Consider the following 13,066-nt stretch of genomic DNA (forward strand, 5'->3'; position numbering starts at 1 on the left):
AAGGCACAGAAATCCTGGTGGTGCCAGGGCTGCGACCTGGCTGTGCTCTGGCACTGGCCCCAGCGAAGGCAAACCCAGCTGTATCTTCTCCAGTGGTGCTGAGGTGACAGTTAGTAAACCAAATCCTCCCATGGCTGCTGCTTTTGCCATGGGCATTGGGACCCGGGGGACAAGGTGCCGTGTTTGTGGCCCCTCGTGGGCATACCAATGCCACCCCCTGCTCCCCTCCATCCGTGCCCCCTCCAGCCCTGGCCGAGAAGCCGTGCCCCAGCCGGGAAGGTTCATTTCCTGCGCCCGAGGCGGGCCATCAGCTCAGCGTTGGCGGCCGCCTTGGCCTGCATCTCCTTCTCTCTGTCCAGGTCGAGTAGGATTTTCAGTACGTGGGTGGGGACATCAAGTGACAGGGACACCTTTCTCACCTTTTTCGCAGAAGCAGGTCTCTTGGCACTTGGGCTCATCGGCCAGGGCAGTGCTTTTGTTGCTGTGCCCTCTAGCAGCGGCAGGCTGGCTGTGTCCGGATGAGACCCTGCCCCAGATCCATGGTCGTCCTTCCTCATTTCGGGGACACCTGGCACCATCTCGTTAACACCGGTGATTTCCTGCCTTGTCAACTTGCCTCCATCCCTGGCTTGGGGGCCCAGCAGGAGCCGCTCAGGGCTCAGCCCCTTCCAGGCTCTTGCCGGTACCCCGAGGACCACCAGGAAGGTGAGCAGCATCCTGCAACACGGCCTGGCTGGGAGCGCCTGTGGGGAGCAGCCGGTCAGTGCTGAGCATCATCCCCCGCATCATGCTGCCATGGCCCTGCAGCCCTCCAGGCAGGATGAGTCCCCACCGGGGTGCCACATGCAGACCCTCCCCACTCCCCCCACCAGCTGGGCATGCCTGGCAGTGGGGGCTCACCTCCCTTTTGGGGACCCTTCAGTTTTCCACCCTGATTTTAACCTTTTTGCATGGAGCAGAGTTTTGGGGAGGCTGAAGGGGATGTGAGAAGCAAATCAGCTGGGTGTCCCCATCCTTTCCCACAGCCCCTGGCTGGACGCTGGCCATCCCCTCCACTTCACACCCTCCAGCCCTTTGCCACTCAGAGGAAGGGACATTCCGACCTGGGGCAGGGTGGCTACCTGGAGACAGCAGCTGCTCCCCAGCCCAGACCTGCCCTTTGGCCAGGGAAGCTGACGTGCCCAGGGTTTTGGGGCCGTGCAGGCTGTGGGGCTTTCCTCCTCCCACGCCTTCCCCAGCAGATGCCATCCCCCACGGGGCTACCGGGCTCTCGGAGGCAAAAGCCAACCCACCAGGAGGGACACGAGCCGCTTGGCCTAAAATACACAGTGGGTTGGTTGCAGTAGGGTGGCAAGGGCACAAGTCTGGCCATGTGCACTGAGTTGTGCTGAGCCTCAGCATCTTCCTCTGCCCTATCCCCCACCCTGGTCCTAGGGAGGGCCCTGGGGGATGCCGGGTGCTGTGCCACAGAGTGGGGGTCAGGGTGCTGTGCTGTGGGGTGGGTGTCAGAGCAGATGCAGGGGGAACCCCCACACAAATCCTGCTGTATGGCTGCCTCTCCCCTAAATCAGTTGCCCAGCAGGGTTTTCCCAGCTGGAAGAAGGGCAGTGAAAGGCATCCAACATCCTGCAACCCATCTACCGTGTGAAACCCTTTGGAAAGTACCGGAGCAGGCAGCCAGAGGCCGTTTAACGGGCTGGGAAGAGGGTAGTGAAAAGCATCCAACCCCCTGTAATCGATTTCCCAGCTAAAAGCCCCCTGGAAAGCATCACCGAAGGGCGCAGCCTCACCATTTCCAGCAGGTCCTAGTCCCGCCGATGTTCAGGCAATGGTCCCAGGGTGCGGGGACCACGAGCTGGGGGTTTGCCCTGCTCCCCACCAAGCCCTGGCTCTTATTCTGCCCCCAGCTCCACCTCCAACCCATGGAGGGGGTGACGGTGACATGCGGGGGAGGGGGGGACACAATGTTATTAATACATTTTGCCTAATAGCAGATGAAATCATCCCGGGCCGTGGGTGGGTGTGTGCCCCCTCACAGCTCCATCAGCTGCATTTGGAGGGGATTCCAGGAACCTAGGGCAGCTCAGACGTAATCATCTCACATCTGACTCGTGAGATGTTTTTTCTCCATCTAATTGAGCCTTCCTGCTCCTGCCAGCCTTGTTTAATCACTTAAGGAAGAGAGAAAACACACGTGCATATCGCCACTGGCTGGCATCTGTGGCACTGGCTGCAAGTGCCAGCCCCCAAGGCGTTGTGCCGCATGAGGCTCCTGGACATCTCCCGGTGCCAGTTTGGTGCTGCCATCCTGATGGACACCCTGGCCCTGGCCAGCTGGGGGGATATATCTAGAGACACGTCTCCTCCTCCTGTGCCAACCCCTGAGTGCTGCTTGGGCCACTGGTTTGCAGCCAGCTGCACCAGTTCAACCAGGACACCACTGGTTTGCAGCCCACCTGCACCAGTCCAGCCTGGTCCAGCCCCTCTGCCAGCTGCCCATGGTGGGTAGCAGCCTGTAGGCATTGCTGTAGGGTGAGCCCCACACAGAAGGATTTTGCCGCAAATGCCCCCCTTAGCAGCTGTGGGAGCACTCAGGGGCTCTCAGGCTGGGCAAGCACCTGAGATGAGTTGGTGGGTGCTCAGCCCATAGAGTTGGCCAGGGCAAGGAGCCAGGGCACCTGGGGCTGGTGCTCAGACCGCTGGGGGTCTTACCCAGCCTCGTGGCCGCAGGGTGACCCGTCCCATGCCAGCCTCCCCGGCGGGGGCAGGGAGAGAAAATAACGCCAGCTCTGTTCCTCCTCGGGGGAACGGCCAGGAACTCAACCCCAGCAGCCAAAATTAGCTGGTGGCACTGATTCACCCAGCACATCATGCAGCACCACAGCCCCACGTGCTGACATGTCATGGCCCAGCTGGGGGGTCATGGCCTGGCTTGCGTCAGCTAGGCACGCGCCAGGCACAGGGACAGGGCACTAGGGTCCCTTGGGGGTGAGGACCCCCAGACAGCACTGCCCGGCAATGAGCAGCTGAGAAGGCCATTCCTGGGGTGCATAGGGGGCACGCTTGGCTCAAGAGCTGGCCCCAAACTGCACAGGCATCTCCGATGGCACGCCAAGAAGCACGGCATCTCCCCATGAGCACAGCTTTAATATCACAGCCCCCTCCCGCATCGGTACACATATACATTCGCTGTATACAGATATACACAGAGCAGCGGTACGTATGGGTGCCACAAAGCCTGCCCAGCAGTCCGCAGCCCCCCAGGCCCCAGGGTGGCAGGGGGACACGTCCCACTCAGCCCTGGGGCTGGAGGAAGGCAGGGGCTGCAAACCCACGGGAGCTGACATGGCTTTCACAAAGCCTTTGAGAGTGAGCGTAGGTGAGCAGGAACCTCTTCTAACATAGCACCATCCTCAGGGTTTCCCCGACAGGCTGGGGGGTACAGGAGAGCCCCCCTGGATTAAAGACAGATGTGCTGCTGACAGGTGTGTGAGCTGGAGGGTAGCGCAGGGAGGAAGCCTCTGGCCTCCCCATAGGTCTTTGCTAGACCATCGCAGCCACAAAAGGGGAACCGGACCCCAGTTGAGGTTAAGACGAAATGTATTCAGATGGAGCTGGTTGCAGGGTCGGGGGGTGAGTGATGCTGTGCAGGGAGACACTGCCTGGCCCAGGGATGCAGACAGCCTCCCCCAGCAGAGAGTGGGGAGCAGGGGGGGGGGTTGGGGGTCTGTGGAGGGGCAGGGAAGGGGATGAGGGTGTTAGATGAGGGGACGGGAGCCCAACCATGCCAAGTCCCAGCTCTATTCCTGGGCCACCAGGGAGGCAGCACAGGGCCAAGCGTCATCCTGTTGGCAGCAAATAAGTTAAAAATCAAACTGTGAACAACTCAGGAAACCTCCAGGTGGGAAAGGGGGTTAAGAGCCTTGGGGGGGTGGTGGTTTCCCATTTGATATAAATTTCACCTTAACGAGCAATAAAACTGATATGAAAGGAAAAACCCATGAGCAGCAAAAAGACACGTTAGAAAATAGCACCAGGTTCCTGCTGGGGACTGGTGGGCACGCAGCCCCCACCACGGTGGGCAGCCCAGATCCGGCCGGGGTGGCAGCCGGGCCCAGCTGCCAGGCAGCCCTGCCTGCCGAGACACTGCCCACACCTACGCCTTTGGCTGCTCTCCTGCCTTGCCGCTGGCAATGCCATGAGCATCTGCGGAGAGAAGCGAGGCAGTGTCAGAGCCGAGGTGGGGGACCAGCATCATCCCCCCAGCTTTGCATTGACCAAACCCATGGCACTGGTTGGGGATGCTGCTGGACCTGCCGCTGCCAGTGGCCGTGCTATGCCTTGCCCACCTGCCCCTGGGCGCTGCCTGCAGTGCAGCTCGCACTCCTCCTTGCTGTCAAAGCGGTTGAGGTTGCCCCGGCAGCCACTGTAGACGAAGGGCCGGCACTCAGTGACTCTTTGGTTGTAGTACCACCGCAGCGTGTAGTGCTGGCAGTCCCCCTCGTCCAGCGGCAGGCTGCAGGGCTCAGCTGTGGGGGGCAAACAGCGATGGTGAGGGCAGGCAGGAGCTGGCAGCACAGCGGTGGTGAAGGCAGCCAGACCCACTTGGCAGAGGAGAAACCCCAGAAGGGGAAGGCAGGGGATAGCTCCCAGCTGAGCGCAGGCAGGGTTTGGCTTGAGGGGACATCTCTCTGCTCTGCCCATGTCCCAGGGGCAGCTCCCAGCAAAGGCTGGAGATAGAGCCGGGAGGGAGGTGGCACGGGGACATGACGAAGACAACATCCGTTGGAAGTGTACCAGAGGGACACTTTGCATGCTGCTGCTGCCACTGGGGTGTCCCAGCTCTCCTGGGGGCTTTGGGATCCCCTCCTGCAGTTCATGACCAAGAGCACAGGGAACCTGCCAGGGGCAGCAGGTCCCACCAACCCAGCAAATCACCAGGGACAGCTTTGGTGAGGGGGATGGAGCATGAGGTTTTCATGGGATGCATGGCACAGTGCTGCGATGGGGATCGTGCACCCCACCTGGGTGCCAGTGAGAGGGCTGCAAATCCCAAATCCCCCCAGCCAGAGGGCATGGGGACCTGCTGCCAGGTGGGATATGGAGGCGTCACCCCAGCAAAGCCCAGGCAGCCCCGCGGTTGCCTCTGGTGGCTCCATCCTCAGTGCCAGACGGCTGCAGGGAAGCTTACCATCCATCGAAGGCTGCTCCGAGCTGTCCATCTCCGGGACCTCATCGTAGTCCTCCTCCTCCCCATACACGCTATCATACTCAAGGTCATCGGTGTCGAGCATGACCTGCCTGTCCTGCCCTGGGAGACAGCACTGGGCATGAGCAGCTCTTGCCTCACCCTCCATCCTGCTCCCCCCAGCCACAGCCCCTGCTCTGCACATGCCTGCACGCACACAGCACACACCTGTGCACGCCTGCACGCACACACACACATGCACACACACTCCTTGCTGCCCTCTTCTCTCTCCGCTCTTTAATTAAAGCCCCCTGGGATCGGATTATCCCTCAGTGCCTGCAAGCCGAGGGCAGGGACATGACCAGTCACACACATGGAGCAGGAGAAAAGGGGGACAGGGACTAAAAGCCCAGGGATGACACTCACCCTCCTCTTCCTCAGCATGTGACAACTTGAGCACAGGGACTGCTCGAGCGCTGCCAACCGGGAATGGCTGAGTGGGGAAGAGCCCTGCAAAGGGCAAGGACATGGCACAGGCATCAGGGACAAGGTGAGGGGACCCGGGGTGCTTCCCTGGCACTGCTGCAGCCTGCCAGGGTTCACGGCCAGGGATGGGGGACCTGGGGACACCCCCTCCTCTCTCTCCAGTGCAGACCAGGGCTGCTGAGGCCATCCAGAGGGGGGACAGGCAGGAGGAGCTGCTGCCCAGTGAGACAGTGCCCACTGGGAGCCCAGCAGGATGGGGATGGGGATGGGGATGATGATGGGCACAGGGAGGCACATGTGCCCACAGGGCCAGGTCTTGTAGGTCCTCCGGGCTCTCCGTCACCTGTTTGGCCATGCTCCCTCTCCTGGCGGATGCTTCTTCCTCCTCCCAGGGCAGAATGGAGGCTGCTCCTGGCCTGAGCCCCCCAGCCTCCTTGGAAAGAAAGCACCCACCTCATCCCAGCCCCCCCATTGCCTCCATCACTCCATCCCACTACCCCAGTCCATGCTCCCCTCCAGCAGTCCTGGCCCCTGCAAGCCCGCCTGCCCCGGCTCCAGCACCCAAGCATGGACGGGGTGCAGTCCCCATGGTCCTTTCTCGATTGGGCAGACCCTGGCAGCACCCAGACCCCACGGGCACTATCCTGAGCCGGCTGCCCCTGGGGATCCCTGCTGTGCCATCACTTCTGCCATGCACCATCCCTCCTCCCTGCACACAGTCCCACACTGATGCCAGCCCTGACAGAGGAGGTCTCAGAGGGTCCCAGCAGCCTCCAGCCCCCCCAAAACTGGTGGCACACCTGGGTGCCAGGACCCCTTCAGTGCCACACATGTGGGGCAGGGGCAGGGGGTAGGAAGGGAGAGTCGCAACCTGAGTGCTCACGTGAATCCAGGTGCCGCGGGAAGTGGCCACCGCAGGCTGTGGGAGAGATGGGATAGGGGGTCAGGGGCAGTGGGGACCAGACCCCCGGCCCCAGGGCAGTGTGGTGGGGGATGCTTACCACAGTGCTGGTTCATCTCCTGCCTGACGAAGGTGCGGATCTCATCCTCCTGCCGGGCACGCAGAGGGGCAGAGGACCCACGTCGCAATGGGGGACGGTGTAATTAGAGAGGAGGAAAATCCCTTCCCCCAGGCCCATGTGGTGGGGCAGAGCCCATCCGTCAGCGGCGGTGGGATGGATCCAGCACCCCATCCCACCCTGGTGACCTGAGTGCCGCAAGCCCGTGCCAGCTCCCTCCCGGCAAGCCCGTGCCAGCTCCCTCCCAGCTCCTTACCGTCATGCCCGGCTCCCCCTTCTCCCCACGGAGCCCCTGGGTGCCAGGACTGCCCTAGGGACAAGCAGAGGGGAGGTGGGAGGCTGGCCCTGGCTGGGGCTCACCCGCCGAGGACTGGGCACCTGCTCACCCACCTGCTCTCCTCTCTCGCCGGGGATGCCGGGCACGCCGCGGGCCCCCGGCACCGACTGTCCAGGGGGGCCTCTCTCCCCCTGCAAAGGACACATGCTCAGGGTCTGGCTGGTAGCTCCAGAGCCTCTCTGCCCTCCCCAGCACCATGGATGTACTGCTTTCCCTGTCCCCACACCCCGCGGATGCCTGTGCAAGTGGGGATGGGAACAGGGATGGGAATGGGGATGGGTCCAGTCCAGCCCCACGACAAGAAGGTCCCCAACCCCCAGACTCTCATCCCCTGGGCTCACGGACACAAGGGAGGACCCCAAAGCCAGTGAGCTGGCAGGGCAGGGGCAGGGCAGGGGCAGGGCAGGGACAGAGCTGGGACATGGCTCCTGATGCCACCAAACCCTCTCCCACTCCAGGGACAGGGCCACCCATGGTGGGGACTCACCTTCTGGCCCTGCATGCCCTCAGGACCTCGGGGGCCAACACTCCCCGGTGGCCCGGGAGGGCCAGGAGCACCGTCACTGCCCCGGGGACCAGGACCACCAATAATGCCTGGGGCGCCCTGTGGGAGAGCAAAGGGTGAGGCCAGGGATGTTGGAGCCCCTGACCCCAGAGCAGGTGCCATGGGCATCCTCTGACCCCACATCTGGGCATCCCCAAAGCACCAGCAACAGTGCCTTCTTGTCCAGAGCAGGGATCTGTTGTTACTTATGGTTTAGTGACATAATTTAGAGCAGTGCCAGATGGCTCTTCTGGGAGCATCGGGCTTCGGACCAAGGCCGGATCCTGGTAAAAGCAACGTGGTGCAATGTGTACCATCCCTTTCCAGCCTGCTCACCCGGTCTCCTTTCTCCCCCTGGTCTCCTTTGGCTCCCTGCTGCCCGTCGAATCCCCGGTCGCCCTGTGAAAAGGAAGGGGCAGGCAGTGGTGGGCAGGCAGCCAGGGGCAGGCAGTGGGGGGCTGGCAGCAGGGGGCAGGCAGCCAAGGGGCTGAAGTGCCATCACGGCTTTTCCCAGCATAGCCCTGACCTACCTTGGGTCCCATGAGCCCCTCCTTCCCAGGGATGCCCGGTGGTCCCGACAGACCCAGCTCTCCCTGGGGGACAAAGCAGACATCCATCAGCCACTGGCCATGTGTTCCCATCCCTCCCTGGTGCCAGCATGGTGCTTACCGGCTCGCCTTTCCTTCCCGGCAGCCCCGAGCGTCCCGGGATCCCCGGTTCTCCCTACAGCAGGCAGGAGAGAGGCAGGGCAGTCAGTCCTGTGTCCCTCAATGCTCACCCCAGAACTGCGGGCGAAGGAGGGGACCCCATGCCCCTGCCGCGGGGCCAAGCTCTGGCCTCAGCCATCTCCCTGCTCCTGCCAGCTGGCAGAGGGGATCCAAAGGGCCACAGCCTCCAGGCACCATCCGAGCTCCTGTGGCACCCTGCGGGCACCCACTCACCTTCTCGCCCTTGTCCCCATCGAGGCCACAGGCGCCTTTCATGCCCCGGTCACCCTGCGAGAATGAGGAGGGGAGTCAGAGCCCTGCTGAGCCAGCACAGGTCCTGGCCAGGAGACCACTGGCAGGCAGAAGGGCCAGCTGACCTTGGGGCCACGCATGCCCAGGGGTCCTGTGTCCCCCTTCTCTCCCCGGGCTCCAGGGATCCCATCACGGCCGGGCTGGCCCTGCAGGAGAGCACACAGTGTGATAGGGGTCTGCTCCTGCCCTGTGGTGGGGTGGCAGCAGCACGGAAACGCAGCTTCTCACCGGCTCACCAGGCTCTCCCGACGCTCCGACCTCTCCCTGGGGAAGGCAAAGGCATCAGACAAGGCAGGCAAGGGGGATGGTACTCCCAGCACCTCCCCAGCACTGCCCCAGCACCCCACCAGCAGCAAGGGGTGCCCAGCTCCTTACCTTCTGCCCACCAGGGCCACGTGCCCCAGGGAAGCCTGTGGAGCCCTTCTCACCTTGCTCGCCCCTTGCCCCCTGCAAACAGAAACCCAGATCAACACAGGGCAGGAGGGAGAGCTCTGGCCATGGCATGGCCATGGCATGGCCACAGTGGCCTCTGAGGCCAGCTCTGGAAGCTCCCCTTGTTCCAGGGTGCCAAGCACTGTGCCAGGGTGCCCACAAGTATCAGCACAGGTCCCCCCAGCCCCGTACCTTCTCTCCAGGCATGCCTTGCTCCCCCTTGTCCCCCTTGTCCCCTTCCATGCCCTTCAGACCACGCTCTCCCTGCAAAGGGTGAAACACAGGGAGGGGTCAAGGGATGGAGATGGTCAGATGCACGTTGGGGTGGGTAGGACAGACCCCCCTGGGGCAGGGACACAGGGGTCCGTGGAGTGGCTGAAGGAGAGGAGACAATGTGCTCTGCAAGACAGGGCCCCTCAGCAGCAAGACCCCCAACTCCTCTGGCAGGCAGAGGTGTGTGTGGGGCTGTTGTGTGCCACTCGGGAGAGGGGATGCAGGATCAAACCCGTAGGGCTGGGAGCTGCCCTGGGCCAGGAGCAGGGCAGGCAGGGCCTTGGGGAGGGGGATGCACAGGAGGGCCCCAGCCCATCAAGACAAGAGGGACGACTCAGAGTGGGACAGGGAGGATGGGGATATCTCTTACCGGCTCCCCCTTGCTGCCTCGTGCTCCAGCAGGCCCCTCCACCACCACAGTGTCACCCTGCATGCCCAAAGGAAGCGGGAGGTGAGCAGGGGGGCCAGTGCTGCTGTCCCCCTTCCCACTGTCCCCCGCCTCAGGGACTCACCTTGTCTCCTTTGGGCCCTGGGGTTCCAGTGTCTCCCTGAGAGGAAGGGGAGATGGTGAGATGCTGCAAGGATGCGCGATGGGGAGCAGGAAGCATGTCCCTGGGCACCCCAATCCCTAGGGGTGCATTGTTCACCCCTCCCAGCTCTCCAGCCCCCAGGGTCCCTTACCTTGTCCCCACGCTCCCCCCGGTTCCCAGGCAAGCCCTGCAGGAGAGAGGAAGAGGTGTGGTCAGGGACGGTCCTGGCCAGGGGTGCAGCTGGGAAGGGGGATATTTACCGCAGGCCCTCGATCGCCTTCTGGCCCTGGGCGCCCGTCTTCACCCTGTGAGAAGAAAAGGATGTGAGAAGGGGGCCTGGGATGGGGACACCCCCAGTGTCACCCCACCCTGGGTACAGGTGCAGTGCTGGCTCCCTGTCCCCTCGGCCCTGGTGCTGTGGGATTTCCCATCCCTGGTGGTGGGGACATGGGGGTCTGCAGTGGGGATGCAGCAAGGATACCTGTGGTGGTACCTACCCGTGGCCCCGGGTCTCCACGCTCGCCTCTGGCTCCTGGCAGCCCAGCCCCTGGGGCACCCTGCCAGAGGAAGGCAAGAGCTCGTCCCTGTCCTTGCTGCCCCACCGCTCCTCCCAGCTACATCATGTCCCCCCCCATGCCAGGGGACACCCCACAGAGCCCCCACTGTCCCGGGTAGGCGGCACAGAGCAGGCTCCCATGTGCCACCATCCAGAGTGGTTTCAGTATCACCCAGGGGGTGGCTGCAGTAGGGACACCCCACAAGAGGAGTAGCCCCACACCCCTCATGCTATAGGGCTGCTCCCATCCTACCTTGTCACCCTTCAGGCCAGAGGCCCCTTGTATGCCCTAGAAGAAAGGAGAGGGGTGAGTAAACCACAGGAGGAAGGCAGTACCAGGCACCCTGCAAAGCATCCCTGAGGCTCCCACAGTGGGTCCTGCCCTGTGCTGGAGCCCCTGGGGCTGGGAAGGTGCAGGGTGAGGCCCCATCACCCTGCCTGAGCTGGCAGGGGAGCCCGGGCAGAGCCTGTACCCCGCAAGGATGCTGCAACAGCAGAGCCCTGTACTCACAGCTGGCCCTGGGGGCCCCGCGGGTCCTGGTGGTCCGGAGGTGCCATCTCTCCCAGGAAAGCCGATCAAACCCTGGTAGGAAAACACAGTGAGTGGGCAGAGACCACAGCCAGGAGCTGGCAGAGCTTGCAGGAACCCTGCTTGCACTCCCTGAGGGTCCTGGGTCACCCATCCCAGTGAGGCCAAGCACTGGCCATAGCCTTTACCCTCTCTCCCGGGGGACCAGGCGGTCCAGGCTGCCCATTGTCCCCTCTCAGGCCAGGCTGTCCTGGTGTTCCAGCGATGCCTGCTAAGCCTGGGGGTCCTGGTGGTCCTGGCAAGCCGATGTCACCCTGCAGCAGGGAGGAAAAAGATGGGACGGCTCAGGGAAACAGCCCCCAGGACCATGCTTCAAACATGGCTGGCTGAGCCAGGGCAGCACCTGGATGTCTGGGACATGGTGAGAGTCAGGGTGACACGCGGGCAGGGGTTACCTTCAAGCCTGGAGGCCCATCCTGTCCTGGAGGTCCCCGCACACCAACACCTGGTGATCCCTGTGTGATGGCAGAGCACATGGTGTGTCCCCGGGCTGGCAGGCACGGGGGTGCCGCAGGCACCGTACCACCCAGAGCAGGGCTGGGGAGCACCCCACTCCCCTGGGAACAGGGGACACTTACCTTCTCCCCTTTGGCTCCAGAGGACCCCTTGGCTCCCTGCAAAGACACCAAGATGCCAGGAAGGGCTGGGTGGTGGGGGCACATATTCCCCCCCAACAGCATCCACTGCCCCCAGCACCCACCCTCCACCCCCCCCATGTGACTCCTACTCACGTCTTCCCCAGGATCCCCCGGCTCCCCGAATCCTCCCGACTCCCCCTGGCAGGGGGAAACAAGCAAAAAGCAGGGTTGGGAGACAATGTGCAGGGGGAGCGCTGCAGCTGGACCCCCCCCTGCCATGGGCAGGCAGCTGGGGAGCCCAGGGCCTCCATAGCTCCCTCCCCACCAGCCCCCCACGGCAGCGCTCACCTTCTCGCCCTTGGGGCCCGGCAAGCCTCGGTCGCCTTTGGAGCCCTACCAGGGGGAGAGAGGCGTTAGGGGAGGGGGGCAGACACAGGGCTGGCTTGCCCCCCGGAAGGTATGGGGTAGCAGCAGGGAGTGATGAGGTTAATGGGGGGGGACGAGGTTAACAGGGCCAACTCACAGGTTCTCCCAGCAGCATGCCCTCCAGCAGCGCCGGCTCGCCCTGCAGTGACACAGGTGCTCAGGCGTGTCTGCAGCAGGTGCCAGTGCCCTGCAGACCCCTGCCCACCCTGGGGACTTTGGCAGCACCCAGGGGTGGGGGTCCCCCAGCCTTGCACCCTGGCTCCTTACCTTCTCGCCTTTGGCACCGGGGGGGCCAGCAACAGCCTGAGGCACAGGGGAGAGAGGGGGCAGGTGAGCAGGGCTGCATGGGGATGCTCCCCCTCATCCCAGCCTGGGAACGAAGGGGAAGCTCCCAGCTGCTGAGACAGCTCTGCATTCACCTGCCCTGGGGCTCCGGCATCCCCTGGCTCTCCCTTGGGACCAGCAGGGCCCGAAGGTCCCGGCACGCCCTGGCACAAACAGCACAGCCCTCAGCCTCAGCTGCAGACACCCCTGTGGGGCTCCCGCTGGGATGGGATGGGGTGACCAGCAACATACCATCTTCCCAGGCATCCCTGCCTCGCCGTCCTTCCCCGGCACGCCATCCCTGCCTGGCACACCTGGCTTCCCGCTCTCCCCCTGTGGGCAGCAAGACCAGGGCTGGGGTGCCAGGGTCCCACAGCCTCCCAAGCAGCCCCAAGCACCCACACTGATGGCAGCTGGGCAGGGGAGGGATGACACACTCACCACTTGTCCTGGCAGCCCGGGGACACCCGGTGGGCCCTGCAAGGGAGACATGAGCAGAAATCAAGCAGCAGCTGAGCACCAGAAACAGCCAGAAAGCAGGTTGGGGGGCTGCAGATACTTACCCCTGGGCCAGGGGGACCAGGGGGGCCGGGTAGCCCCACGCTGCCCTGGGGACCGGGCAAGCCCTGCAATGGAAACAGCCACGTCAGAGAGGGGACACTGCACTGCCCTGGCACAACCAGGAGCTCAGCTGCCCTCACGGGAAGGTGTGTGGCTGCCTGGCCAGCTGGCTTTGGTGGGGCCAGATGGTTTTGGGGGGCCAGG

At 63.6% G+C, this 13,066-nt stretch overlaps 1 protein-coding gene across 1 annotated transcript in view; it reads right to left on the bottom strand.

Moving 5' to 3' along the window:
* Positions 1–4,018: 4,018 nt before the first annotated feature.
* Positions 4,019–13,066, bottom strand: part of COL7A1 (collagen type VII alpha 1 chain) — a 32,361-nt gene continuing 23,313 nt past the window's right edge. The window contains exons 87-122 of the mRNA XM_074878713.1: positions 12,865–12,927; positions 12,743–12,778; positions 12,554–12,634; positions 12,397–12,465; positions 12,245–12,280; positions 12,075–12,116; positions 11,900–11,944; positions 11,705–11,749; positions 11,552–11,587; positions 11,369–11,428; positions 11,102–11,227; positions 10,896–10,967; positions 10,638–10,673; positions 10,326–10,385; positions 10,089–10,133; positions 9,980–10,015; positions 9,811–9,846; positions 9,669–9,725; positions 9,218–9,289; positions 8,969–9,040; positions 8,822–8,857; positions 8,659–8,739; positions 8,516–8,569; positions 8,244–8,297; positions 8,105–8,167; positions 7,911–7,973; positions 7,518–7,634; positions 7,084–7,161; positions 6,950–7,003; positions 6,676–6,724; positions 6,546–6,593; positions 6,018–6,107; positions 5,615–5,698; positions 5,192–5,311; positions 4,350–4,529; positions 4,019–4,206 (exon numbers count right to left, since the gene is read on the bottom strand). Of these exons, the coding sequence (XP_074734814.1) occupies positions 4,157–4,206; positions 4,350–4,529; positions 5,192–5,311; positions 5,615–5,698; positions 6,018–6,107; positions 6,546–6,593; positions 6,676–6,724; positions 6,950–7,003; positions 7,084–7,161; positions 7,518–7,634; positions 7,911–7,973; positions 8,105–8,167; positions 8,244–8,297; positions 8,516–8,569; positions 8,659–8,739; positions 8,822–8,857; positions 8,969–9,040; positions 9,218–9,289; positions 9,669–9,725; positions 9,811–9,846; positions 9,980–10,015; positions 10,089–10,133; positions 10,326–10,385; positions 10,638–10,673; positions 10,896–10,967; positions 11,102–11,227; positions 11,369–11,428; positions 11,552–11,587; positions 11,705–11,749; positions 11,900–11,944; positions 12,075–12,116; positions 12,245–12,280; positions 12,397–12,465; positions 12,554–12,634; positions 12,743–12,778; positions 12,865–12,927 (2,346 nt within the window). The 3' untranslated portion in view covers positions 4,019–4,156. The remainder of the gene's footprint in view (positions 4,207–4,349; positions 4,530–5,191; positions 5,312–5,614; positions 5,699–6,017; positions 6,108–6,545; positions 6,594–6,675; positions 6,725–6,949; positions 7,004–7,083; positions 7,162–7,517; positions 7,635–7,910; positions 7,974–8,104; positions 8,168–8,243; positions 8,298–8,515; positions 8,570–8,658; positions 8,740–8,821; positions 8,858–8,968; positions 9,041–9,217; positions 9,290–9,668; positions 9,726–9,810; positions 9,847–9,979; positions 10,016–10,088; positions 10,134–10,325; positions 10,386–10,637; positions 10,674–10,895; positions 10,968–11,101; positions 11,228–11,368; positions 11,429–11,551; positions 11,588–11,704; positions 11,750–11,899; positions 11,945–12,074; positions 12,117–12,244; positions 12,281–12,396; positions 12,466–12,553; positions 12,635–12,742; positions 12,779–12,864; positions 12,928–13,066) is intronic.

Source organism: Strix uralensis, chromosome 10 (assembly GCF_047716275.1).
Source record: "Strix uralensis isolate ZFMK-TIS-50842 chromosome 10, bStrUra1, whole genome shotgun sequence".
Lineage (NCBI taxonomy): Eukaryota > Metazoa > Chordata > Aves > Strigiformes > Strigidae > Strix > Strix uralensis.